Raw genomic sequence first — 24,395 nt, 5'->3', positions numbered from 1 at the left:
TAAGGGGCATTTCCTTGTGCAAACCTCGACATGGATTGTGACAGAATTGGGCCCAATATGAACTTCACATGGAAGATTTGATTTCAGAACCGGTGTAAATGGTAATGTGAATGGCCCCAGCTTAACCACAGGATGCAGGTTTTTTGAGAGAAGCAGAAAACTTGGGAGACAGAGAAGGAGTTGCTGGAACCGTGAACAGGAACACACTGCAGTGCAAAATTTTTGTTACGGTTCCTAACCGTACTATGCAATGCTGAACTGTTTTCTCTTTCTCTTTCTTTTTTCTAGGAAATGAAAATGACTTTGAAAAGGTATTTGCCTTCTTCCTCCTACTGTATGGGAAAATCTTAGGCCAAAAATGTAATTAAAGATGACCTTGTGTTCTTTCTCAGTCAGGTTATGTGGAGTATAGATCCGCAACCCAGAAACATCACCCAAGGAGACTTTCCACTGTGCTTTCTGCAACCGGACCTGTTTATCCCGGATTGGCCTTTTTAGTCACCAACGCACTTGTACAAAGCACGGGATGAGTCCTTCCTGAATCTTCATTTGCGAAACAAAGCCAGAGAGAGGGGGACTCCATTCACACTTAATCCTAGTGACGCGGAAGCTCTTTTTCTCTTCTTTCCAGGTCCAAGAAAAGGACGTTTCCAGAACCAATAGGGATTTTTTCACAGCTGCAAGACAGGCTTGATTCTTTGACTCTGCAAAACACTGCAATTGCCAAAAGAATGAAGAAATTTAAAGGTATAAACTGAATGTTTGAATGTACAGTCATACAGACTGAGACATCAGCAGCTATAGGTCTCAGGAACCTTGTATAAATATATCTATGGACACAGCTTTGCTTTTCGCCCATTCCAGATGTACTTTATATAATGCAAATTTGACATTTATTTATTTAAACAATTTCCATAATTTCTCCATCCCTCAAGACAGCCTGGAACTCCAAATTAAAATATTGTCAGTATTATATTTATTTATATTCCACTTTCCCCCAAAACTGGGATTCAAAGAGGCTTACCATTTAAAATAACACAATTAAAACCTATTAAAAACCAAGAAAATCTTCTGACATTCTGAAGAAATCTCAGTCTGTTTCAAAAGACACTCAACTGTATAGCAGCTCCCACCTACACTGCATATGAATGTTAGAAAAAGTTGGATGTTAATTTGTCACTGGCTGTATCTGCACTGCAGAAAATATGCAGTTTGGCACTTCTTTAACTGCCATGGTTCAATGCTCTGGAATTCTGGAATTTGTAGTTTGTGAGCTAGTTAGCCTTCTCTTTCAGAGAGCTCTGTTTTTGTTGTTCTTGTTGTTGTGTGCCTTCAAATCATTTCCAACTTATGGCAACCCTAAGCCAACTCTATCATGAGGTTTTATTGGCAAGTTTTTGTAGAGGGGATTTCCCATTGCCATTCTCTGAGGCTGAGAGAGTGTGACTTGTCCAGGGTTGGGTCACCCAGTGTGTTTGCATGGCCAAGCCAGGATTCAAACCATGATCTCCAGAGTCATAATCCAACACTCACGCTGGCTCCAAATAACAAAAGTCAGAGAACTCTGCTGCCATAACAAACTACTAATCCCAGGATTCTATAGCATTGGGCCATGGCAGTTAAAGCACTGTCAGACTGCAGTGCAGATGCAGCCACTATTATAACCACCAACTGGCAACACTATTTGCCAATTATTGTACAGTGGAGTTTTGGTTCCAGGCACTCCTGTGAATACCAAAATCTGTGGATGTTGAAGTCCCATTAAATACAATGGACAGTAAAATAATATCCCTTATATAAAATGGCAAAATCAAGGTTTGTTCTTTGGAATATGTATGTGTGTGCGCGCGCATGCGCGCGTGTGTGTATTGAAGCCATGGATGCTTGAATCTGTGGAGAAGGAATCATGGATATGATGAGCCAACTGTATTTCATTTTAATTTTAAATGAAAACTTTGAAGAACTTTTGAAGTTGTGCTTTTTGTTTTTCTGCAAAACAGAAGTGGAAAAGATTATGTGCTGGAAAACTAGATTCTTTCTTTTTCAGTGCTACTGTGATAGATAGTTTGTTTCTGCAAGTCCCCCCACCTTTTTTTTTTCCTTTTTAACTAGATTCTCTGTCTTCAGAAGTAACAAAAAGTAATTTGGACTTTCCAGTCATTGCTGGAACTGCAACAGGTAGCAAAAGTAAGTTTTTCTATTTCCTCATTTCAGTAATAGAATTAAACATTTTTAATAAGGAGAAAAACACAAGATATGCAGGCCAAGATGTGAATGCAGGCTGTGTTACCATTTAAAGCTGGGCAGGAATTATGCAGCCCTGCAGAGGTTGTTGGACTGCAACTCCCAGCAGCTTTAGCCAGCATAGCCAAAGATAAGAAATGCTGGGAGTTACAGTTCAACCACATCTGGAGAGCCACATAATCTCTGACCCAGGCTACCAAGGAACCACACTATGATTAGTTTATATTACAGGCTGCAGGAAAACATTGGTTGTATTCACAGAGTTATAAACCACAGTTGTTACAGGATCAGTGGTAAAGATAACTGGCTACATTGACCTGAGGAGGAAAACGTTCATGGGTTTTTGGATTTTTCAACCCACGACCTGTGCTCTACACCTAGGCCCATCTTGAGAGTTTTTTGCACAGCTAAAATCTTGTCCAGTTTGAATCCTCTTCCAGGATGCAGCCAAATATTATCACTTGCATTTTGCCACCAATGCTACCTCCCACCTAAAATCTGGCTAGAACCTGGATAGAAGCCGCGTTCAGCTGGCTGATTTGCAAAGTGCATCGGTCTTGAAAGTTCTCACTTTGTGGAAAAAGTACCTGGTGGGATTACAACTGTCAGTACAGTGGGCCCTTGGTGTCCACTGGGATTTGGTGCCAGGACTTCTTGTGTATACCAAAATCTGTGCATGCTCAAGTCCCATTAAATACAATGTCATAGTAAAATGGTGTCCCTTATATAAAATAGAAAAATCAGGTTTTGTTTTTTGGAATATCTATCCACCTATCTATAAAATATTTTCAAATCACAGATGGTTAAATTCATGGATGAGTAATCTTTGGATACAGAAGATTGCCTGTATTACCCAGGCAGCATGCCCACTTATTTTGGGGGTGGGGGGAGATGCTTTTTTATGCTACAACTCTTAGAATCATTGCTCTGCATGAATGAGCTGTGGAATTCTTTAGGCCAAAAAGTAACTTTTCCAAGCACTCTTCAGACATGGGAATCAACCAGAAGCCTCTTAAATGGGATGCAATCTCACTTTTAATAAAGATGTCAAACTCGCCTCTGCACAATTTCATATGTCATTCTCTGTACCTAGATGCTTCGTCATCTGGACTGGAGAAAGAGGAGGCTAGTTCTCCACTTGCAAAGAGAAGAAGGGTCAAGCAGGTGATTGCCACAGAAAGAAATATGAAATTGGAGCAGCCACAGAGAGGACTGGAGTGCTTTGCTAAACCATTTTTTGGAAGCTTAGAGAGCAAAATGCCCTCCCCAGCTTCTTCATCTTGCAAAAAGTTTTCAATGAATAATGGTGAGTCCAGGAAGAGGAAGTTTGCCAAGGACACTTTGTATGTGGAAACAGGTCTGATAATCACTCCATAGCTCTTGGAGGGTCCCTTTATATATCTTTTTTATTATTAACCTTTATTTATGAAGCACTGTAAATTTACACAGCTTTCATATTTCATACACAGCATTTACATATCTGCCAGCTTTCACTTGGAAAGTTAAAATCTCTAGTTCTTTTATATACATGTTAAAGGACAAACATTCAGGAAGTATAGGTAGGTACATACAAAAGAAGACAGGATTTCTGTATCTCTATTTGTTTTTCAGAAGAAAATAGTTCAACAAGTATAGTTTTCATGTCAAAGGTTCACCTGTCAAAATTTCTGCACAAAAATTCTCTCTTTTGCACAACTGTTAGCCACAGGGGCCTTTCTCAATGGTCACCTTTAGCCAGCATTGGTCAGCATTCTATACAATTGTTTAGGAGAAAGGAGCAATAGCTGAAAAGGTAAGGTTGACAGCTTCTTTACAGGTGACAGTAACACTAAACAACTCAATTGGAATATATCCACAGACTCCAGTCCATCAACAATGGGCTGAACAGAGAAACTGTTCTTGGCCAGTTTATCACATCTTCTTTCTGGTTCCCAGCCTGCCCACACCACATTTAAAAACTCCCTACCATCATTCATATGGTCACCCACCCACCATGGCCTCAGGCAACATTTTTTCCTCCTGCCTTCGTCCCTAAATGACGGTTAAAACTGAACTTGTCACCTCATCACCATACCCACAAGTTTTGCATTTTTATGACTGTTCATATAGTCTGATTATAAAAGTCTTCCCTAGACACCAGCTCACTCCATACCTTTCAGGAAGGTATTATATATACACATGTATACGTTGAAAAATCCATGCCAAAAATTGATTAAAAAAACTGGGTCAACTCATACACGAGTCAGTATAGTAATGTTGCTAGCAAAAATGGTGTCCGTGGCTGTTTGGGGTTTCCAGACCACGGCAGTGAGAACTACATCCAGTGCCAGCCCCTTCTTCATTGTCTGACTTTGAACACTCATTCCTTTAGCCTCCTCTGCCACCCGGCCTTCTTTCGAGGAGAGAGTTGGCAGTGGAAAGTCCTAGGGCAGAAATTTGGCCCTTGGACCTACTGCGATTACTTACCCTTGCTCTAGTTAATCTGACTCAAGAGACAGATATAGAAAAAATGTCAGTTTTTCACTTCCCCAAATACAGAGTGCAATGCATCAACAGCTGCAAGAAAGAAACTGTCGCAAACTATTTTCCAAATCACAATAACAAGCAGTTTCCTGTGGTCCAAGATTAGAATGAGATACATTGATAGATAATAGCAGTGTTTGAATCAGAGCATGCCTGCTGGGAAGCAGAGACCTCAATGCCATACCCAGTCTCTAATGAACCCCTTTTTTTCCTCTTTCCTTTGTTTTGCAGATGTGAAGGAACACCATGAAAATGAATCTTCTTCTTGGTGTTCACTATCCTAAATGGAAAGAATTATGTTGTGTAGAAATTAAGGGTACATTCCCTCAATGTCTCCATCAATCTCTGCTTCTAAATCAGACTCACATACTGCAACTGCAGCCAGAATATTATCATTCCCTTATGAGGTCGCACAGTCTACAGCTAAGGAAAATGTTCTCAAAGTTGTCAATACATGGCATCATGTACCAGCTAAACCTTCTTTTATAGCTCACAACTTCTCACCATTGTGCTGGAGAGACTGCATTACCCATACCTGGTCTGAAAGTGCTGCTGCTCAATGCGAGGTTGGTGAATGAAAAAGCACCCTTGATCCAAGACTTGATCCTGCTTGAACAAGCTAACCCAGCTTGCTTTCCAGAGACTGGCTGAATGAAACTGGGAAAGGGGTCATTCTCTCCCAGCTTTGTTCACCTGGGTTCCTTGTACAGCAGCAGGCAAGGTCTTGGGGGTAAGGGACCAGAATTACAGTGATTCCATCTCCCTTACCAGGTGCCTCCAACCCAAAGTCTACTGAGTTTGTGGAGGTGGGTAGCTGGGATTTTGTTGGTGCACTTCACACCTCACTGCTCAGCAGTCTCCCTTCCTGATCTTGCTGAGTTCTCCCAGCTTGTGCTGGTGGACTTAAACATCAATGTAAAGACCATTATGTCAGAAACAGCTCAGTACTTCATGTCCTCCATCATAGCTATAGGTCTGGCACAAATAATGCTTGACTGGTACCACTCATGTTGCAGGGCACACAAGTTGTCGAAGCTCATCAAGGACACAGAGAAGTAGCCCTTTCTTCTTATTAATTTGGGTACCAACGACAGTAGAAATAACACCTTTGAGCAGATCACCTTGGACTATGATGCCCTGGTTAGGAAAGTGAAGAAGTTAGAAGCACAGGTGGAATTTTCACCAATTCTACCAGTGAAAGATAAAGGACAACACAGGGACAAGAAGATACTGTAAGTGAATGACCAGCTACACAGATGGTGTCGGCAGGATGGGTTTAGCATCTGGGATCTTTGTTTTCACTTCCTAGAAGAAGAACTAATGGCTACAGATGGACTATACCTCACTAAGACCGGGATGAATGTCTTTGGCAAAAGCATGTTGAATATGATCAGGAGCCTTTAAACTAAATCCTTTGCGGGTGGGAGATGATAATTTAAACATCTGTCCAAAAACAAGCTCTAATCTAAACATAAGGATGTGCGTTCTAAAAGCTGAGGGAAAGAATGGGAGCCACAGTAAAACTCACAGTAGAATAAAAGCTGAGAACAAACAAGGCTTGAGATGTCTATATACCAATGCACAGTGTCTGGGAAACAACAAGACAAGTTTGAAGTCCTAGTGCAGGAAGCAAAGGTGCTGCCACCAACAAGGCTTGGTCTTAAGTCACTGCTTCATTGGTATCATTTCAGGGAATGGTGAAATGTTTTAATCTGTCATGTCAGAAACAACAAAGCATTAATATCTTCTTGAATCTAACAAGTTTTACTTGTTAGTCTCAAAGGTGCTACAAGATCTCTCTACAAGTTTTACTTGGTTTAAGCTTTTCGAGACCACCATTTCTGATGAAATAGGATAGACTCTACAGAAGTTTATCTGTAATAATAAAATATTTGTGTTTGTGGCAGTTGTAACTTCTTGGGACATTGGATTAGATGTCTCAAGATCTAGCTGTGAAACTGTGGGCACTGCATACCTTCTGGTGCATAAGATCATAGCCAGCATTTATCATTTGTTTCCTTGTGTTTTGCAACCGTGTCCTATTCTGCTTTTTTCTTGAGCTCAAAAACTTGTTGCCAGTTACCTGTTGTACTTCCACCCCTGTTCGCTTTGCCAGAATGACCCAGATTTACATAACCAAAATTCTCCTTCTGTTTAAAACTTGCAGGAACTCGCTATGGGACTGCATAGGTTGAATAAGATGCCAAAAATCCCATCTCATAAAAGGAGAAATGTGTGAGTTATGTAATATATACATGGCCACGATAAGTGAAGTCACTGTTTTCATTTGTTACTTGAGCAAAATGTAAACTAGTTAATGGCTTCTTTCTAATTGTCAAATGGGTATGTCATGGACTTTGACTCTCTCTTATGGCTGTTTCAAAAACCTGGCAACAATGCACCAGGATCATAACACCATCCATCAGTTTAGGGTGCATCTATACTGCAGAAATAATGCAGTTGGACACTACTTTAACTGCCATGTCTCCATCTTACAGAATCTTGGAATTGGTAATTTTTTGAGGGACCATCACGCTTTGGCAGAGAAGACCTTGTAAAACTACAAATCCCAGGATTCCATAGGCTGGGGCTACAGCAGTGGTAATCAAACTTTTAACCCTTGAGACACCCCTTTACATCAACGTGAAGACCGGACATCATTTGTCCTCCCATTTGATATAGTATATGAATAAAAATATTTCAATACAAAAAAGTGTATGTTTTTGTATTAATTTTATATTATTTTAATTAGATTATTTTGTTTTTAATTTTTTATTGTAAAGCTTTAAAAATGTTTTTATCTTCTGAGCCTTTCTAGAGAGAGGCAGCATAGAAATAAAATAAATAAAAATAAAAATGGTTGTTGTTGATGTTCTGCTTCCCCCAAACAATTTGGACTCAGAGCAGCCAACAATTTAAAAGAACAGTCCAATTAAAAATAAATAATAAAATACAGTTTAAAATGGTAAAAACGCTTAAAAACTACACTTTGAATTACATGCATAATTTACCATTTTATAAGGAAACAACTTTGTTCAAGTTTTATTTAAGTAAATTCAATATTTTACTCATGCATGTGTAAATTTTACACATAAAAAAGTTGGGAAAGATGAGGAGGAGGAGGAGGAAGAATCAGGGCCTCTAAGTCATGTGCTCTCCTTGGGATTCCCACCCCACCATTTGACAACCACTGAGCTCCAGCACTTAAAGTGGTGTCAAACTGCATTATTTCTACAGTGTAGACCTATCAAAAACCAGAGTATCTCTCAGCTCTTAACAAAGTTTCTCCCAGATCTTTAAGGGGTCAGGTTGCTGTTTTTAGTGCAACTATGCAAACAATCTTACGCACACATTCCAGGTTTGTTGGTCACACTGTGGAACCACATCTGTGTGCATCTCTGCAAGTTTGGTTGCTCGTACATGTCAGCACTCAAATAAATGAGAAGCTGATGATGCAAATGTATTCAAAATATGTTCAAGACATGTGGTTGTATCCTGGGTCAATCCACATCACACAGCTGAGAATTCAAAACTTTTAGAAAAACTTGGAAAAAAATCCAACATTGATTATCCTGAGTTAAGTGGGGGTTTCTTGGCAGCCCCCCCCAACTTAATCAAATGCATTAAAATGCATGTGAACAACCAAAACAATGCTAATTTAATTTAAGGCGTTAATACTTATATTAAAATTCATATAAAACAAGATAGAAAAACAGAATGGTGTAAAAGCTATGCAGTGTTTATCTTGTGATCAATGTGATAACTGTGTTGGTAGCTATGGCTGTTTAATGACTGTATTTTGGTTAAGTTTCATGAATAATGCATTGTACATTATACAAGATGAAATGTGCTAACATTAAGGATTCCATATAGTAGGATGAAAATTGGGAAGTCAAAGAAAAGGAAAGAAGACAAAGGAAAAGACACACTTTATATACATATATAACACAATAAAATTTTGTGACAGAAGAAAACTTTACTTGTTGTTTCACTGGTGTTGAAACTTTGAATTTTTTTAAAGAAGAGAAATGCATGTGAACAACAAAGATTCAACCCAGATTCTACCAGGATTATTTTCATCATCTGAATAAACTCCAAGTGATGTTTCACTCTCTGGCTGCTGCCTATGCAGACACATTAAAATCAAGTTCAAACGCTGTGCCCTTCATTTACTCTAGTAGAAAGAAACTTACATTTAAAACCAGGCCAACTTCCTTCTTGGAAACAATAGTTTCCATAGCACAGCTGGATCTTATCTTCTCAGCCAATCGGAGGGAGAGAGAATGGGTCAAACAAGTCCGCTTGGAAAGAGGAAAGTGAAAGCAAACTTTCTGGTTCCTTAGCAGAAGAAATTATGGATGCAAACATCCTCCTAGAACAGCTGAAAAAAGAAGCTTGCTGCTCCCTTTGCCAGGAGTATTTCAAAGACCCGGTGGCCGTACACTGTGGGCACAACTTCTGCCAAGCCTGCCTTGCTCAATGCTGGGGGGAACTGGAGTCCAGTGTATGCTGCCCTCTTTGTGGGGAAAGTAGCCCACAAAAGAGCTCCACCGAGAACCAGAACCTGGCAAGAATTGTGGAAATAGTCAAATGCCTGAATTTCGATGGGCAAAACGTGGGCAAGAAGGTGTGCGAGAGCCACTTGGAATTCCTGGAGGTCTTCTGCAAAGATGATAAAATCCCCATCTGCCTGGTGTGTGATTTGTCCAAGGAACATCGGCATCACACTGTGATCCCTATAGAAGACGCCGTTCAGCAGTACAAGGTAATCTAAGGCCCTGGTGAAAATAATCCAGGATGAATCTGGGTTGTTCACATGCATCCTGAACACACCTATTAAGTTTCTGATGGGGGTACCAAAAGACCCACTTAACCCAGGATAATTGATAATGTTTTTTCCTCCAAGTTTTTTTTTTAAAAGAGTTGCATTGTCAGAAGTGTGAATAAATGATACAAATAGACATGGGGTAATTTGGGATTAAACTCTGTATGCCATGTTTATTGGAGCACTGGCAACCGAACTCCCAGAGATGCAGTTCCATAGTGTGAATAACAAACCCAGAATGTGAGAGGGAGGTTATTTGCATTGCTCCGCTGAGAAAAACAACAATGTCTGAATGACCCCCGAGATTCTTCAATTATATTTAAAATTTCCAGTCTCTCAATGCATTAGCTGGAACAGGGAGAACCTAAAAGGCAGAGCTGGCCCTATTGTTTGGTGTTGTTGAGGAGGCAGGTGACAGCTGTCTCAGACAACAGACTCTGGATGTCATAAAAGGGCAGCATGTTGCTAGTTACTTTGGCTGAATCAGCACAGCAGCAATAATGAAGTTTGATACTGCTTTAACTGCCATGGCTAAATGCCATGGAATTCTTGGATTCGTAGTTTTGTGAGTTACTTAGCCTTCTTGTTCAGAGAGCTCTGCCACCACAAACTACAAATCCCAGAATTCCATAGCATCGAGCCAGGGCAGTTAAAGTGGTGTCAAACTGGTCATGCCTGCAGTGCAGACTCAGTCTCAATTAATTCTGAATGTATTTTAATTTGAAGGGAAAGAAGCTTGTGGGCTTGTCTATCTCATGTGATAGTGCCACTACAGCTTTTGGGGGATAGTGCTGCACACTATGGGGCCTTAATACCCTGCAGGCACCAGATCCTGTCTGACCTTGGAAGCTAAGCAGGTGGGTATTTGGTTAGTACTTGGATGGGCGACCTAAGAAAATCCTATGAAATTAATGGGGTCGCCATAAATCAACAGGTGACTTGAAGAAACATACACAAACACATACTGAGAATACTGTCCTTTGAGTGAGTGGATTGCCCCATTTTTGCTCTGGTTCATGAAGCAAAATGTCATGTGCTGGCCTTCAGAAGGCCTAGTTTAAGAGTGGACAAAGTACAGGATGTTACTGCACTTTCCCCAAGCCTTAGCAGTACAGTCAATGGTGAGGAATGCTGGGAGATTCAGTCCAATAATATCTCGAGGCTGCACTTTGTCTATGTCTCCATGTCACCTGGATGTTCTTACTAGAACATACTCCATCGTCCTTTGCAACACACTGATACTCTATGACCTTGTCTGGAAACAAAATTGGAACTGAAGTAGTTCTCTGCAGGTATACTGTAATTTGGGTATCCTTTGTTGTTGTGTTGTGCCTTGTTGTGGCACAAGTATGAACTACACTCTCGAGAGCAGAAAATGCTACAGAAATAAATTACATGCAAATACTAAAATATTTTTTACCTCTTGACACACATTGCTTAAATCATAGTTCAATAACTTCTTTGCTCAAAAGAAAGAATTTCAGATGGAGTTGAAGAGCTGGAAGCAAAAGAGAGAGAAATTCCATGCACTAAAAGTGGCTGAAGAAAAAAGAAGCTGGAAATCATTAGTAAGTCTACAGTTCTTAAGGGGTACATTCTCAATTTGGGGGGGGGGTCTACTGCATTCTTAAGCCTGTAACAACTGCTTGGCAGTCAGAAAATGATTGCTTTCCCCAACATGAATACAGGTCGTTCCCCAGTATCAATACCCAATGGTTGGGGAAATAAAATCTGCAGAATTTTCAGCCCATCATGCCAGCATTAATGGCACAGGAGCTGTGACTGCAAAAATGTGTGTGTGTGTGGGGGGGGGGGGGTTGGAAATACTCTGTTGGCTGGATATCAACAGTGAGTTTACAGAAGCTACAGATTCTGCTCTAGATTGGATGTTTGTGTTTGGACATGCCACATAGGTGTGCAACCCCTTGAGTGGCAGAAGACATTGGGAAGGTTATATTTTTTGTAGGTCACTATAAATATAATGTAAATCAGGTATTATAAGAAGTATTCCTGCTTCAACATTTCACAGGTGTGCCTTTGCATTTGGTTGTAAGGCTGCGTGTTTGTTGGCTGATTCCTCCCAAAAAGGAAGAAAAACCTTTTTCTCGAGTGCCCCCTTCTCCTGAGACATTTTGGTGTTACTATTCTGCATGTGTCGCTGATGTTATTTGCATGTGTTGTTGTTGCTGTTGCTACAACTCTAAAGCATGACAGCCAGCGTTTCATGAAACCCACTGGGTGACCTTAGGCAAGTCACACTCTCTCAGCCACAGGGGAAGGCAATGGCAAACCTCCTCTGAAGAAACTTGCCAAGAAAATCACATAATAGGTTTGCCTTAAGGTTGCCTTAAGTCAAAAATGACTTGAAGGCACACAACACACAAGACAAACCCACCACAGGGTTTTCTGGGGCTGAGTGAGCATGATTTGCCCAAAGTAATCCAGTGGGTTTCCATGGCTTGCAGAGGAACCAAACCCTGGTCTCCAGAGTCATAGTCCAACCCTCAAATGTGTACATGTGTACAACCCGCAAATGCAAAGAGCTCTACATTTTATTCTCTCACTGAAGTGCTCAGCTCATCATTCATTTTTAGGTAGATTTACTGGCAAAACCACCTTTCAGTATTCCCTGCCTAAGGAAATTCTATAAAATTAATGGGGTTGCCACAAGTCAACAGAAGACTTGAAGGCAGGCATGTACACACACACACACACACACACACACACTGTCTAGAAGGTATGCCAGCAAATGACGACCATAGTAATGGAATCATAATCAGACTAAAACTTGGAAAGGCAGCCATCAGGTAAGATCCAAAGTCAAAATATTCCAGGTCGTTGTATTCCCACTTTCTAGGTATGGGGGTGAATGCTGGACAAGTAGATCAACTCATCTGATATGTGATGTTGAAGAAGAGCTCTACAGATCCACCAACTGCCCAAAAGACAAATAAATTGGTCTCAGAGCAAATCAAGCCTGAGCTCTCACTAGAAGCCAAGTTGACTATGATGAAGCTGGTGTACTTAGGGACATATCATGAGACAACATGACTCATTGGAAAAGACAATAATGCTTGATAAAGTGAAAGGCAGTAAAAAAAAGCAAGAGACTGCACTACAGGTGGATTAATTAAATCAAGGAAGCCATGCCCCTAAGTTTGCAAGACCTGAAGCAGGGCAATTCATATAAATAAATAAATAAAATTCATGACTATGGATCTTGGATGTCTCTCATTCATAGGATTCTTGTTGTTAACTGCCTTCAAGTCGGCCTTGACCCATGGCAACCCTATGAATAAGACATCTCCAAGACCTCCTATTTTCAACCTCAGGTCCTATAGATTCAGTCCTGTGGCCTCCCTGACTGAGTTTAGCCATCTGGCATATGGTCTTCCTCTCTTTCTACTGTCTTCTACCATTCCTAACATTATTGTCTTTTCTAGTGAGTCGTGCCTTCTCATGATGTGTCCAAAGTATGACAGCTTCAATTTGATCATCTTGATCATCTTGGCTTCCAGGGAGATTTCTGGCTTGATCTATTCAAGGATCCATTTGTTTGTCTTTTTGGCTGCTTGCAGTATCCTCAGCATTCTTCTCCAGCACCGCATCTCAAAGGAGTTGATTTTCTTCCTATTGACTTTTTTCACTGTCCAGCTCTCACATCCGTACATGGTGATGGGGAATAGGATGGCTTGGATGATCCTCACTTTAGAGTTCAAAGTTATGTCTTTACATTTTAAAATCGTGTCCAATTCTTTCATAGCTGCCCTTCCCAATCCCAGTCTTCTTTTGATTTCATTACTGCAGTCGCCAGTTCCAATATTTGAACCAATATGAGAACTCTTTGACTATTTCAGTTTTCCCATTGTCTTGGATGAATTCTTGTAAATCTTCTGTGGTCATTAGTGTTGTGTGCTGTTGAGAAAAAAACAGGATGGCAGTTTGAATGTTGCTTCATGCTTCTGTTCCATAACCATGTACATGTTCTTATTGTTTTGCTTGTTAAATCTGTATCTGCCCCCCCCCCATGAACTAAATTAAACAACCTGAGAGTAATTGGGTTTACAATCATCCTGGGGTGTTTCATGGTACTGTGAAGACTAGAACCCAGATCTCTCAAGTCATAACTCTCATCACAGGTCTACACTATCTTTGTCAAATAGGGATATACAGTATTTTTCCTCAGTCATCACAGTGTTTTCCCCAGCTCATGCATGGGATGAGAAGCTGTACTGAAGGTCCTTTTTGGTCTCTATTGTCCTGCCTAATCCCCTTTCTTCTCAATCTGCTCATAACAGGAAAGATTAGGAGATGAAGGAAAGAAAATTATGTATGAATTTGAGCAGCTCCATCAGTTTCTCGAAGTTCAAGAAGACCTCATACTAGCCAGGCTGGAACAGCTAGAAAAGGATGTGATGATGGAGAAGGAGACAATCACCTCCAGGCTCTCGGAGGAGATTTCCAACTTTAGTGACCTCATCAGTGAGATAGAAGAAAAGGACAAGCAGTCAGTGAATGAATTTCTTCAGGTGAAAACATGGATTATTTTCTCTGGGGCATGATGAGCACTATCACAGCTAGGTCAGAGCATGGAAAAAAATACTCTTTTTTGGACTACAATTCTCAGACATATACTCGGGCAGCATGACTATGCTGGCTGGCGCGTCCCAGAATTTGTAGTTCAATGAATAACTTTCCCAAGCTCTGATTTCATCATGGAGTTTGGGGTTGTAAATTTACATTCCTTGCTCCTTCAAATGTTTATTTGGGAAGATAACAGAAGGCTAATGTCTGCTTATACTCAGAATTTTAATTTGAAGTTGCTTAATTATGGACATAAAGGAACCTGGGTTCTTTTAAAAAAATCTTCATGTGTGCCTTGGCTTTCTTGCTTAATTTACCTGTCGAAAGCTAAACAAGGGATGATTCATCCAACCTCAGTGTATCGGGGCTTCTATAGCGGGGGCTGCAGACTGAAAAGGAATGAAGGCATGGTGGGAAATGCAGATGTTGTATTTGGAGAACTGATATAAGGTAGTAGATATGCTGATTTGTAGTAGTACCTCTACTTGTTATCTTTTTATATACAGTATTTGTAGACACAATGCATGTCACGAAAACATAATGTCTCTAAGGTGTTCACCTCCAGAGGGAACCTCACAGATATTGCTAACTCAGATTGTCTCACCAATGAGAAAAATCAAGAATATGTAACACTACTAATATTAAGGAGAATAACCTCTAGTGTGGATGTTACAGGTACTCTGAGGCCTATGTGACAAAACTTTGTGTGTTGTTTTCATAAAAGCATGACTGTCTCTTTGTTCTGTGTGACTCAACCCATCAGATGTCAATTTCTGCCTTTCTTCCCCCCCCCCCCTCTCCATTCTCTTTATCCTTCACCTTCTGTCACTGTCTTCTTCCTTTTTAAAATCCCTGCGCCACACAGACACACAACTTTGAAATGGGCTGTACTTTGTTGTTGTGTTCCACAGGCACTATTATTTTGAATTAGAGAGATGGATATATCAAACATTCCCCCTCCCCAATTTTGAGCTATTTAACAAAACAAAACAAAAAATTATTTAGCAAAAAATAGTCTGGCTTCTAACTTTTATTTTTGTTATTGAGTATTAATAAACCCCAGTGTTAATACGGTCAAATGAAAAAGTGTGGGAGAGATAGCAAAAGAAGGAAAAGCAAGGAAGGAAGGGATACAAAATGAGGAAATGATGTTATAGGTAATTCTGATATTATTCCTTCATGCAGAGTTAAATATTAAGGGGGTGACAAGATGTCAATGTGAATTCTTGTCATACTCACTTTCAAATCTCTTTCCCATCTGTAGGATCTCAAAGACACTTTTATCAGGTATGTAAATCGTCCATTCTCCTTTGCCCATGGATGGCCTACACAGCAAAAGATTAAGGAAAATACTTTAGGCAGCTTGTACATCTGGGTGTTCCCCCTGACACAAGAGATAGGCCAGAGTGCTATGCTTTTTTCTTCCTAGACCCCTTTGGTGTAACTTGTCTCATCTTACATTTATTAGTCTTTTAAAACATTTAGATTCCACTCCATATCTGAGGACCTCCGTGCAGCATACAGTACAATCAATTTAAAACAATAAACTCAAATTAATTTGAAAAGACTAAAAAATACTGTACATTAAATAATTTATCACTTAACGTCAGATTCAAATTCAAAACTAATTAAGCCCATTTGAAAGTAAATTGCACAGAGAGTGAGCTCTCCCCTAGTTAGATGTGATGGTTATGCAATGGAATTGGTATTGTTTAGTTTGGTGATCTCAGAGACAGGTGCTGAGATAATGCTAGAACCAAAGCAAACATGAGCCAAGCCTGTTCAAGGTTGTTTTTGTAAAAGTCTGGTTTTAACAAAAAAGAAGGGGGGGGATGTATGGGAAAGAGAGGAGAAGTGTGTTTATTAAGCCTGCCCAAGGTGTGAAATTGTGTGTAGTTTCATTTAGGCAGTTTTAACACTTGCTGGTCAGTTCTGACAATAAACGTCTCTGGACTGGATCTATAGTTTCTTAAATGGTTTTCTGAGTTTTAACTATTGATTTTAAGCCTGATTTTCTGAACTTGGGATCCTGGTAGATTTGACACCAGAGAAGCCAGAATGGCCCCCAGCCTGCTGTCCTTCCATCTCAAGGAAAAAACCTTTAAATTCCAGCAAGTCTTTAAAACAAGAAAACTTTTAAAGAATGGGTTCAGGGTGCTGTAGTGTTTTAGACTGAACTGTTTTAATTGCTTTTTTATCTTTTAATGGTATTTTATCATTTTAAGGGTACTTTTGTTCTCCCCACTTATTGTCCTGTTTGTAAGTCCCCACTTCTTGATGATCACCAACAAATTAATCAGCATTTACATTGACATGGGGAGCTGCCAAAACACTAGGCCATGTTATAGAATCACTGGCTCCTTGTTTTGTGATATGCTTATTCTGGAATTACTGCCTCCAGCTAGGAGAAAGGTGTCTTTTGGTTGAAAAGAGCCTTTTTTTTTCTGTTGCAGATGTCATCAGCAGAAGACTCAGCAGCAGTCAGTGGATCATTCTCCTGATCTAGAGAAGAGATTGAATACCTTTTCTGAACAAAGCATGCATCTAGAAAAGATGTTCAAGGAATTCAAAGGTTGGTTGTTGTTGTTGTTGCATGCCCTCAAGTTGTTTCCGACTTATGGCAACTCTAAGGCAAACCTATCAATGGGTTTTCTTGGCAAGGTTCTTCAGAGGGGGTTTGTCATTGCCATCCTCTGAGGCTGAGAGAGTATGACTCCCCCAGGATCACCCAGTGGTTTCCATAGCCCAGCAAGGATTCAAACCTTGGTCTCCAGGTGCAATCAACAATATCAGGGGGTTAAAATAGGGTCTAAATTTCTGGGATTTTGAGAAAAAGCAAATTTCCAGTAGTTGCTATTACAGATCAGGAAGAGTATCCCACAAATGGATCCCTTCCTTAGAAGAGGGTCCCCATTTCTCAGCCACTTGCCAAAGGTGACTCCTCACTTCAGCTAAGCTCTGGATTTTCTCATCCCAAGACCAAAACATACAGGATACAACCTCAAGAATGTGAAAAATATAAGAGGCTGTTTTGGAAACTGTGTGGACCTTCATAGATGAATTTAGTGGGAGTACATTTGAAAAAACAACAGCCAAAATGTTAATGTTTGTTTGGGGAAGAAAGGGATGAGGCAAGAGAAGGTAGCAAACGAAATTCCAGTTACTCTTTAGTTAAATTTCACCTGTCAGAATAGAGGGTGCATCTGTAGAAATAATGGAGTTTGACACTACTTTAACTGTCATGGCTCCATCCTACAGAATTCTGGGATTTGTAGTTTTGGGACATGAGCACTCTGCCGGAGAAGGCTAAAGACCTTGTAAAACTACAGATCCCATTATTATTATTATTATTATTTAGAGTATTTATACCCTGCTCTTCAGCCACAAAGGCTCTCAGAGCAGCTTACAATTATTATTTTTAACTAGATGGTTCCATAGGATGTGAGTTATAGCACTTACAGTGGTAAAATTAAAAGATATAGCCATGTTAGTCTGTAGAATCAGTATGTAGACAGATCTTGTAGCACCTTTGAGACTCACTGAAAGAAAAAAGTTGGCAGCATCAGCTTTCATACTACTCAGATGCACTTAAAGTGGTGTTAAACTGCATGATTTTTACAGTGCAGATGCACCCTCTCAGATTTCAGAGCATTTGCAGAATTCAATACAGGATTAGCATCCTAACCTCCAATCAGATGTGATTGGGAAGATCTACAAGGAGGGAGTGAACTCTTTTGCGGGAAGTTTTATGAGAATGTTAAGTGGAAGTCACCCCCTTAACAGAGATTGTTCAGTAATATAGTACCCTAACTCTAATGTCAGCAATATAGCCACTAAATCAGGGGGGGAAGTAGATGGTTTACCTTCCTGAGGGCCCAAACTTTATATATGCATAAAGAACCATAAAAGAATCCAATAGTAGCCTCTTGGAAACTAACTGGATAGAACAAATTTCCAGGATAACTCTTTGTGGATACAGTCACCTAGTTTGGACCAGACAGCTTGTTGTGTAAAAGAGCCCTAAGTTTTGGACTTTCAATATTGGGTAAATTACCTACTAGGTAATCTTCACAGGTTTGTCATAGGGTAACATACCCAATAATGAAAGCGTCACTGTTGAACAACATCAGAATCAGGGATTTGTCACAGTTCCCAAGTATTGCAGTGGAGACTCAAGAGGGCAACATGGAAGGAACAAAATCAGAAGAAAGGGAGGGATGTATAGCAATCCCACTGGCACTCCTCACCAGGGACATTGATGTAGAAAAACGTTATTTGAATTTATAACTGACACCACTGACTGAAGCTATTCTCCTACTTTATTTCTTTTCTCCAGTTCTTATCTCCACTGAGTTAGAAAGCACATCTTTGCTGAAAGAAGACCTGCGGGTCCCAAAAGGCAGGACAAGATTGTTCAAATTGCCATATGCAGAGCTGAAAAAAAGAGGCAGAAAAGGTCAGTACTGTAGTTATATTTTCTGGCAATTACACCAGTGACTATTTGGAATGGGAAGGCCATTTAATTAAAGTATATTCTGGCTCACAGCCTCTTGTGACATGTACATATAGCTTAAAGGAAGGGCCAGCCCAAGATGTTTTGCTTCCTGAAGTGAAGGACAAAGTGTCAAAATTCAACAAAAAAAAGCTGAATAGACTTGTAGTTGACTCTTACTTCAACAGTGGGACCTGACATCTTCTGCAGTTCACACCAGAAACATAAAATATCAGGTGTGTGTGTCTGACCATGCAAAAGGGAAGCTTGATCCTATTATTAACAGGTTTTTATCTGCTCCTTTGGCTTGGAGGCTTTTTTCTCAGCCCCTCTGTGAGTGTGTATCTTGTTGTTGTGAACTTTCATGTTGTTTGCAACTTATGGTGACCCTAAGACCACCCTATCATGGGGTTTTCTTGGCAAGATTTGTTCAGAAGAGTTGCAATTGCAATTGCCATCCTCTGAGGCTGAGAGTGTGTGACTTGCCATGGCCAAGCTGCCACAGATGAGAGAGTTTCTCTTTCCTTCCCTATCCTCTATTGCTCATTTTGTGAAATATTCCCTCCCCTCGCACACACAGGTGCATTTACACTGTAGAAATAACACAGTTTGACACCACTTTAAGTGCTGCAGCACCGTTCTGTGGAATCCTGGAATTTGTAGTTTTGCAAGATCTTTCACCTTCTTTGCCAGGATTCCGTAGGAAAATAATAATAATAATAATAATAATAATAATAATAATAATAATGTTCATTTATAATTTCCCGCCTCTCCCAGGTGGATCGAGGAGGGATTACAACCTAGTATAAAAATACAGATACAAAATATAACAATAAAATACATAAGCACTTAACAATTAAAAACAAACTATCAAAAAGCGACAGTGGGATAAAGATATTCCAATCCTGATGAAGCCATGACATTTAAAGTGGTGTTCAAACTGCATTATTTCTACAGTGTAGATGCGCCCTTTGTGTGTTTGTGGGGGGATGGAATATTTAACAAAATGAGAAATACAGGAAAGGGAAGGTTCAGGAGTTTATCACACGGGGGAAATCCCGTGCAAAAACAAGGGTTTAAATTGGGGTGGGGGGGGGGGACACAAAACCAGGTTGATTTTCACAAAATGTTGTTGTTAAACTAATGTTAACCCAAACGGAAAATGGAGGGAAAGTAGACAAAAGCCGCTCCTTTTTACTTTCGGAAAATCCCAAAAGTAAAAAGATGTGGCTTTTGTTTACTTTCCATTCAGGTTAACATTACTGTAGTTTAACTACAACGTGTTTGAAAATCAACCTGCTTTTGTGGGTTGTTTCTAGCTTTTAAATCCTGTTTTTGCACAGGATTTCCCCCGTGTGATAAAGTCCGTAGTTTCTCAAAATTGGTGGTCAGAGTGTGGGTTGGGGCCCCACATGCTTACTTCCAGGAGAGCTTTGAAAGGTTGCTATTTTGGATTACAACTTTCAGAATCCTTCAACCATTATGGAAGAATAAATTTTCAAAACAAGTAACATCTGAAGCTCTGTTTGGAAGTTTTTAAAAAGGGAGGATCAAGGACATGCCACATATTTCACATATGGTAGTGACTTAAATGACATTACCATATGAGCCTCGTTCTCACCACAATTGTGTTAGTTAATGAAAATAGAAACATATTGGTTTGAGAGCAGCCATTATTGCACCTTTGCGCAATAGCATGACTCTCTTCTACACTCCCCTTTCACCTTGCCTCCCTGCATTGTGACCTACCTAGCGTGCCTTTCTGTTTTATTATGACTAGTATTTTTATTTTTAGTGCAATTCTGGCATTATGGTAATGTGATTTAAGTAAAAAAGAAAAGAAATTAAAACAGTTAAAGGAAATCAGGCTGCTTGGGAATAGCGAGGGGGAGGGGGGGACAAGGAGAAAAGAGACACTTACACCCCATGATTGCCAATATTGCAACTGTCATGGCAGTGATCTAATGGGCCTGAAGTGTGATAGGGATCTTATTGACAGCTTTCCCCCATCAATGAAAAGGGATGCTCTAACCACACTTTGGAGACACAGCAGCTATGGGTCAGAGTTTATATCATGTAATAAGTATCACCAAAGCCACGGTCTTTCAACTTTAATTGAGGTTTAAAAACCATGTGTAATAATCTCTGAAGCCACACAACAACAACATAGTTCAATGCTTCTCACGCTCTCTGACATGGCAGACTGGCAATTTTTCCTTCAATATACAAGGGACATATTATTACCGTATTTGATAGTTTCTTCGAAATTCATCACAGATCAGTTTCTGATAGCTTGTAGATCAACACCAGTTTACTGACCACCACTTTGAGGAACACAGGTATAGTTTAACTCATTTAGGAAACACATGGTATACACAGTTTTGTTCACCTCACTGCTATGGACACTTCAACATGTGATGCCTGAAATTACTATCTTACTTTGTGTAATGATAGGGCTGGTCTGGTTAAAAAAGACTTCAATGCAGCAATATTCTCCATCTATAAGTAACTTTCTCTCTCTCTTTTTAATCCCTGAACTAAGTGAATGTGACTCTGGATGCAGATACTGCAAACCCGTTCCTCATTCTCTCAGCGGATCAGAAGAGTGTGAAGCTCGGAGATATATGGCAGGACCTTCCTGACAATCCTGAAAGATTTGATCCTTATCCCTGTGTGCTGGGCTGTGAAGGACTTGTGTCGGGGAGACACTACTGGGAGGTGGAGGTGGGAAGTGGAAGATATTGGGCTGTGGGCTTTGCCAAAGAATCTGTAAAGAGAAAAGGGGAGATTGTCCCTAGCCCTGAAGAGCAGATCTGGGCTCTGCAACAGTATGGAAATCAACTTGAGGCTCTTACCTGTCCTGTGACCATCCTATCTTCATTCAGCAGCCTCAGGAGGGTGCAGATATTTCTGGACTATGAAGAGGATCGGGTGGCATTTTTTGATGCTGATACATCAGCTTTGATCTACATTTTCTCACCAGCTGCTTTTTGTCAAGAGAGACTCTTCCCTTGGATCTGGGTTTGGCCAGGGACCGAGTTAAGACTTTACCAGTGAAACTTTATCTTCAATATATTGTGTAATTCCAGTGAGTTGTTGTTGCTATGTGCCATCAAGTTGTTTCTAACTTACGGTGACACTAAAGCGAACCCATCACAGGATTTTCTTGGTCAGTTTCTTCAGAGGGGGTTGCCATTGCCAATTCATCTGAGGCTGAGAGAATGTGACTTGCCCAAGGTCACCCAGTGGGTTTGCACGGCCAAGTCAGGATTTGAACCATTGTCTCCAGAGTCGTAGGGCGCAAATCATTACACCACACTGGCTGAATAACTTATGCAAAAAAATAGCTTTTTGAGCCTTGTATAGTTGTAGTCTCTACAACACTGAAAGGATGGCTTTGCACAGGCTGTGAATTGAAGTCAATTCCAAATTATAATGACCTTAAGACCAACATATCACTTGGTTTTCCTTGGCAAGATTTGGTAAAAAGGAGTTTGTCTTGCCTTCCTCTTAGGCTGACCACAAGGTCATCCAGTGGCTTTGAAGTCAGAGAAGTTTTATCACACAGGAGGATCCCATGCAAAAACAGGATTTAAAGTGAAAAAAGCTTGCAAAAGCAGATTTATTATCAGACGGAGGAGTTTATCACATGGGAACTTTCCGAAAGTAAAAAGGAATGTGTTTTGTTGACTTTGTGTCCGGATTATTGTGTTATTTCTCATTGATACCAACATGTCTGAAAAACAACCTGCAAAAGCGGGTGTTTTGCGGATTTTAAAATCCCATTTCTGCTTGGGATTTAACCATTTTGCCTCCAGTTTGCCTCTGTGTGATAAAGTCAGACGTCCAGGTTAACCCAACATTAACCCAGACAGTAGAAAATGTACGCAAAAGCACAGTTGATTTTCAGATGATGTCGTTGTTAAGGTGCATTAATGCAACATTAGCCCAGCTAGAAAGCAGACAAAATGTGATTCTTTTTACTTCTGGAAAATCCTGAAAGAAAAAAAAAATAACATTTTGTTGACTTTCTAGCTGGTTTAATATTGCATTAACCACAATGTGTCTGAAAATCATTTGCGCTTTTGTGTGTCTTCTTAGGGTTTTGGGTTTTTTTAAATCCTGTTTTAAATCCCATTTCTGCCTAGGATGCCTCCCGTGTGATAAAATCCAGAGTCCTAGTTAAACACCCAAACCACTACACATTATAGGTATCCCTGGCTGTGTGCTCCTTGGAAGTGTTGTCATTGTTTTCCCAAAGGCCTGACAATTATTTGCATTTTAAAAAAAGATATAAGTTAAATGCACACATATATTTAGTATGTCTACTTTGACCATTGACAATCTATACATTAATACTCTCAATGGCTGCCAGATTATTATTATTATTATTATTATTATTATTATTATTATTATTATTATTTATCGGTTCTGCTTCTGGGCCATTAAACAATAGCCTGAAAGACAAGACTAAGGAGTTTATCATTCTGGGGATAATTTTGGCATTAAAGAGAGATTAAAGTGCATTTAAAGCATCCTGCAAATAAAGCAAAAATGGAGAGTAATTGCGTGAATGATTATCACATACAATTGCGCAAATAAAGTGATATTGGAAATGCATTGTCGCTGAAATCCTGAAAGTACAAAGATGCACGTTAATGCTTCTTTATGATCACCTTAATGGTGGGTTTTGTGTGATGTCGTGTGAAATAGTTTTGCGTAATTACACGATTTTTCCGGTATATTCATGGATAAACTTCCAGTCTCCTTCGTGTGATAAACTCCTATAGCAGGCCAAGGCTCTTTTTCTTCTACTACTACCACCACTATGACTATTACCTCTCTCTCTGTGTGCCTCCCTGTATGTATCATCACTAAACCATGCCAGGACCTACAGTTCATCAACTGTCTGAAGGGCCACAAAGACTGTTTCCCATTCTTGAATTACAAGGGAGGTGATTTGCAGGTAAAACAGCCAGAATTTCCGACATATGGCAAACCCAAGGGGTTTTCTTGGCAAGATTTGTTCAGAGGCAGTTTGCCATTGCCTTCCTCTGAGGCTGAGAGAGTGTGACTTGCCTAAGGTCTCACAGTGGCCAAGTGGGAAATTGAACCTTGATCTCTAGAGCTGTAGTCCAATGTTCAAACCACTACACCATGCTGGCCTTCATTTCAGGCTGAGAGAATGTGACTTGCCTAAGGTCACCCAATGGGTTTCATGGCCCAGCTTGAAATCCAACCCTTCTCTCCAGAGTCATGGCCCAGCACTCAAACCACTATGCCACACTACCCCACTGAAAGAGATAGCTTGGAGTATAATAAATGGTTTTGTAAATCCCTTCCTTAATGACTCCAATTTGTGTATAAGGTGTTAGCATTTTAACATCGTGTCTCATAATTAATAAGTCTGGAATCCAGTTAGTGCTGAACGTTTGCTTGAAATCAATGAAGGCTGCATCTGCTGTGCAGGAATAATGCAGTTTGACCCTGCCCTGGCTCAATGCTGGGGGATTCTGGGAACTGTAGTTTTGTGAGGCACTGAGCTTTTTCTCCCAGAGAGCTCTGGTACTACAACAAACTACAATCCCTACGATTCCCAAAGCAGTTCCCGGGGTGCCAAAGTGGATTGTTCCTGCAGTGTGTGTTTTGGACCTGATAGTTTCCCTATCCCTTCTCTCCCTCCCTTCCCTTCCCAGGCAGAGGGCAGCAGGAAAGTGAAACTTAAAG

General features: G+C 40.2%; 2 protein-coding genes and 1 long non-coding RNA gene across 10 annotated transcripts in view; 2 read left to right on the top strand and 1 right to left on the bottom strand.

Moving 5' to 3' along the window:
- Positions 1-8,893, top strand: part of LOC121924008 (zinc finger protein RFP-like) — a 25,051-nt gene extending 16,158 nt beyond the window's left edge. For 3 of the 6 annotated variants that reach the window (XM_042455056.1, XM_042455053.1, XM_042455050.1), the window contains 5 exons: positions 289-311; positions 632-747; positions 2,113-2,187; positions 3,338-3,550; positions 4,999-8,893. In XM_042455056.1, coding sequence (XP_042310990.1) covers positions 289-311; positions 632-747; positions 2,113-2,187; positions 3,338-3,550; positions 4,999-5,051 — 480 coding nt within the window. In that variant the 3' untranslated portion in view covers positions 5,052-8,893. The remainder of the gene's footprint in view (positions 1-288; positions 312-631; positions 748-2,112; positions 2,188-3,337; positions 3,551-4,998) is intronic. The other 3 variants (XM_042455052.1, XM_042455051.1, XM_042455054.1) reach the window with 3 other exon arrangements.
- LOC121924031 overlaps positions 1-9,099 on the bottom strand; it is a 21,978-nt gene extending 12,879 nt beyond the window's left edge. Inside the window, exons 1-2 of the long non-coding RNA XR_006102509.1 lie at positions 8,961-9,099; positions 376-714 (exon numbers count right to left, since the gene is read on the bottom strand). This is a non-coding gene — a long non-coding RNA (uncharacterized LOC121924031). The remainder of the gene's footprint in view (positions 1-375; positions 715-8,960) is intronic.
- LOC121923981 (zinc finger protein RFP-like) lies at positions 8,984-21,756 on the top strand. 3 transcript variants are annotated; one of them, XM_042454984.1, is made up of 7 exons: positions 8,984-9,532; positions 11,041-11,160; positions 13,891-14,121; positions 15,441-15,463; positions 16,630-16,748; positions 18,513-18,632; positions 21,265-21,756. In XM_042454984.1, the coding sequence occupies exons 1-7, from the start codon at positions 9,122-9,124 to the stop codon at positions 21,723-21,725; spliced, it is 1,485 nt and encodes a 494-aa protein (XP_042310918.1). In that variant the 5' UTR covers positions 8,984-9,121; the 3' UTR covers positions 21,726-21,756. The 3 variants fall into 3 exon arrangements, with proteins under 3 accessions (XP_042310918.1, XP_042310916.1, XP_042310917.1); XM_042454982.1 differs by having other exon boundaries at positions 8,986-9,532; positions 21,211-21,756; XM_042454983.1 differs by having other exon boundaries at positions 8,988-9,532; positions 11,065-11,160; positions 21,211-21,756.
- Positions 21,757-24,395: the final 2,639 nt, after the last annotated feature.

This window comes from Sceloporus undulatus, chromosome 2 (genome assembly GCF_019175285.1).
Source record: "Sceloporus undulatus isolate JIND9_A2432 ecotype Alabama chromosome 2, SceUnd_v1.1, whole genome shotgun sequence".
Lineage (NCBI taxonomy): Eukaryota > Metazoa > Chordata > Lepidosauria > Squamata > Phrynosomatidae > Sceloporus > Sceloporus undulatus.
The sequence above is the reverse complement of the archived record's forward strand: the minus strand, read 5'-3'. Positions and strand labels throughout refer to the sequence as shown.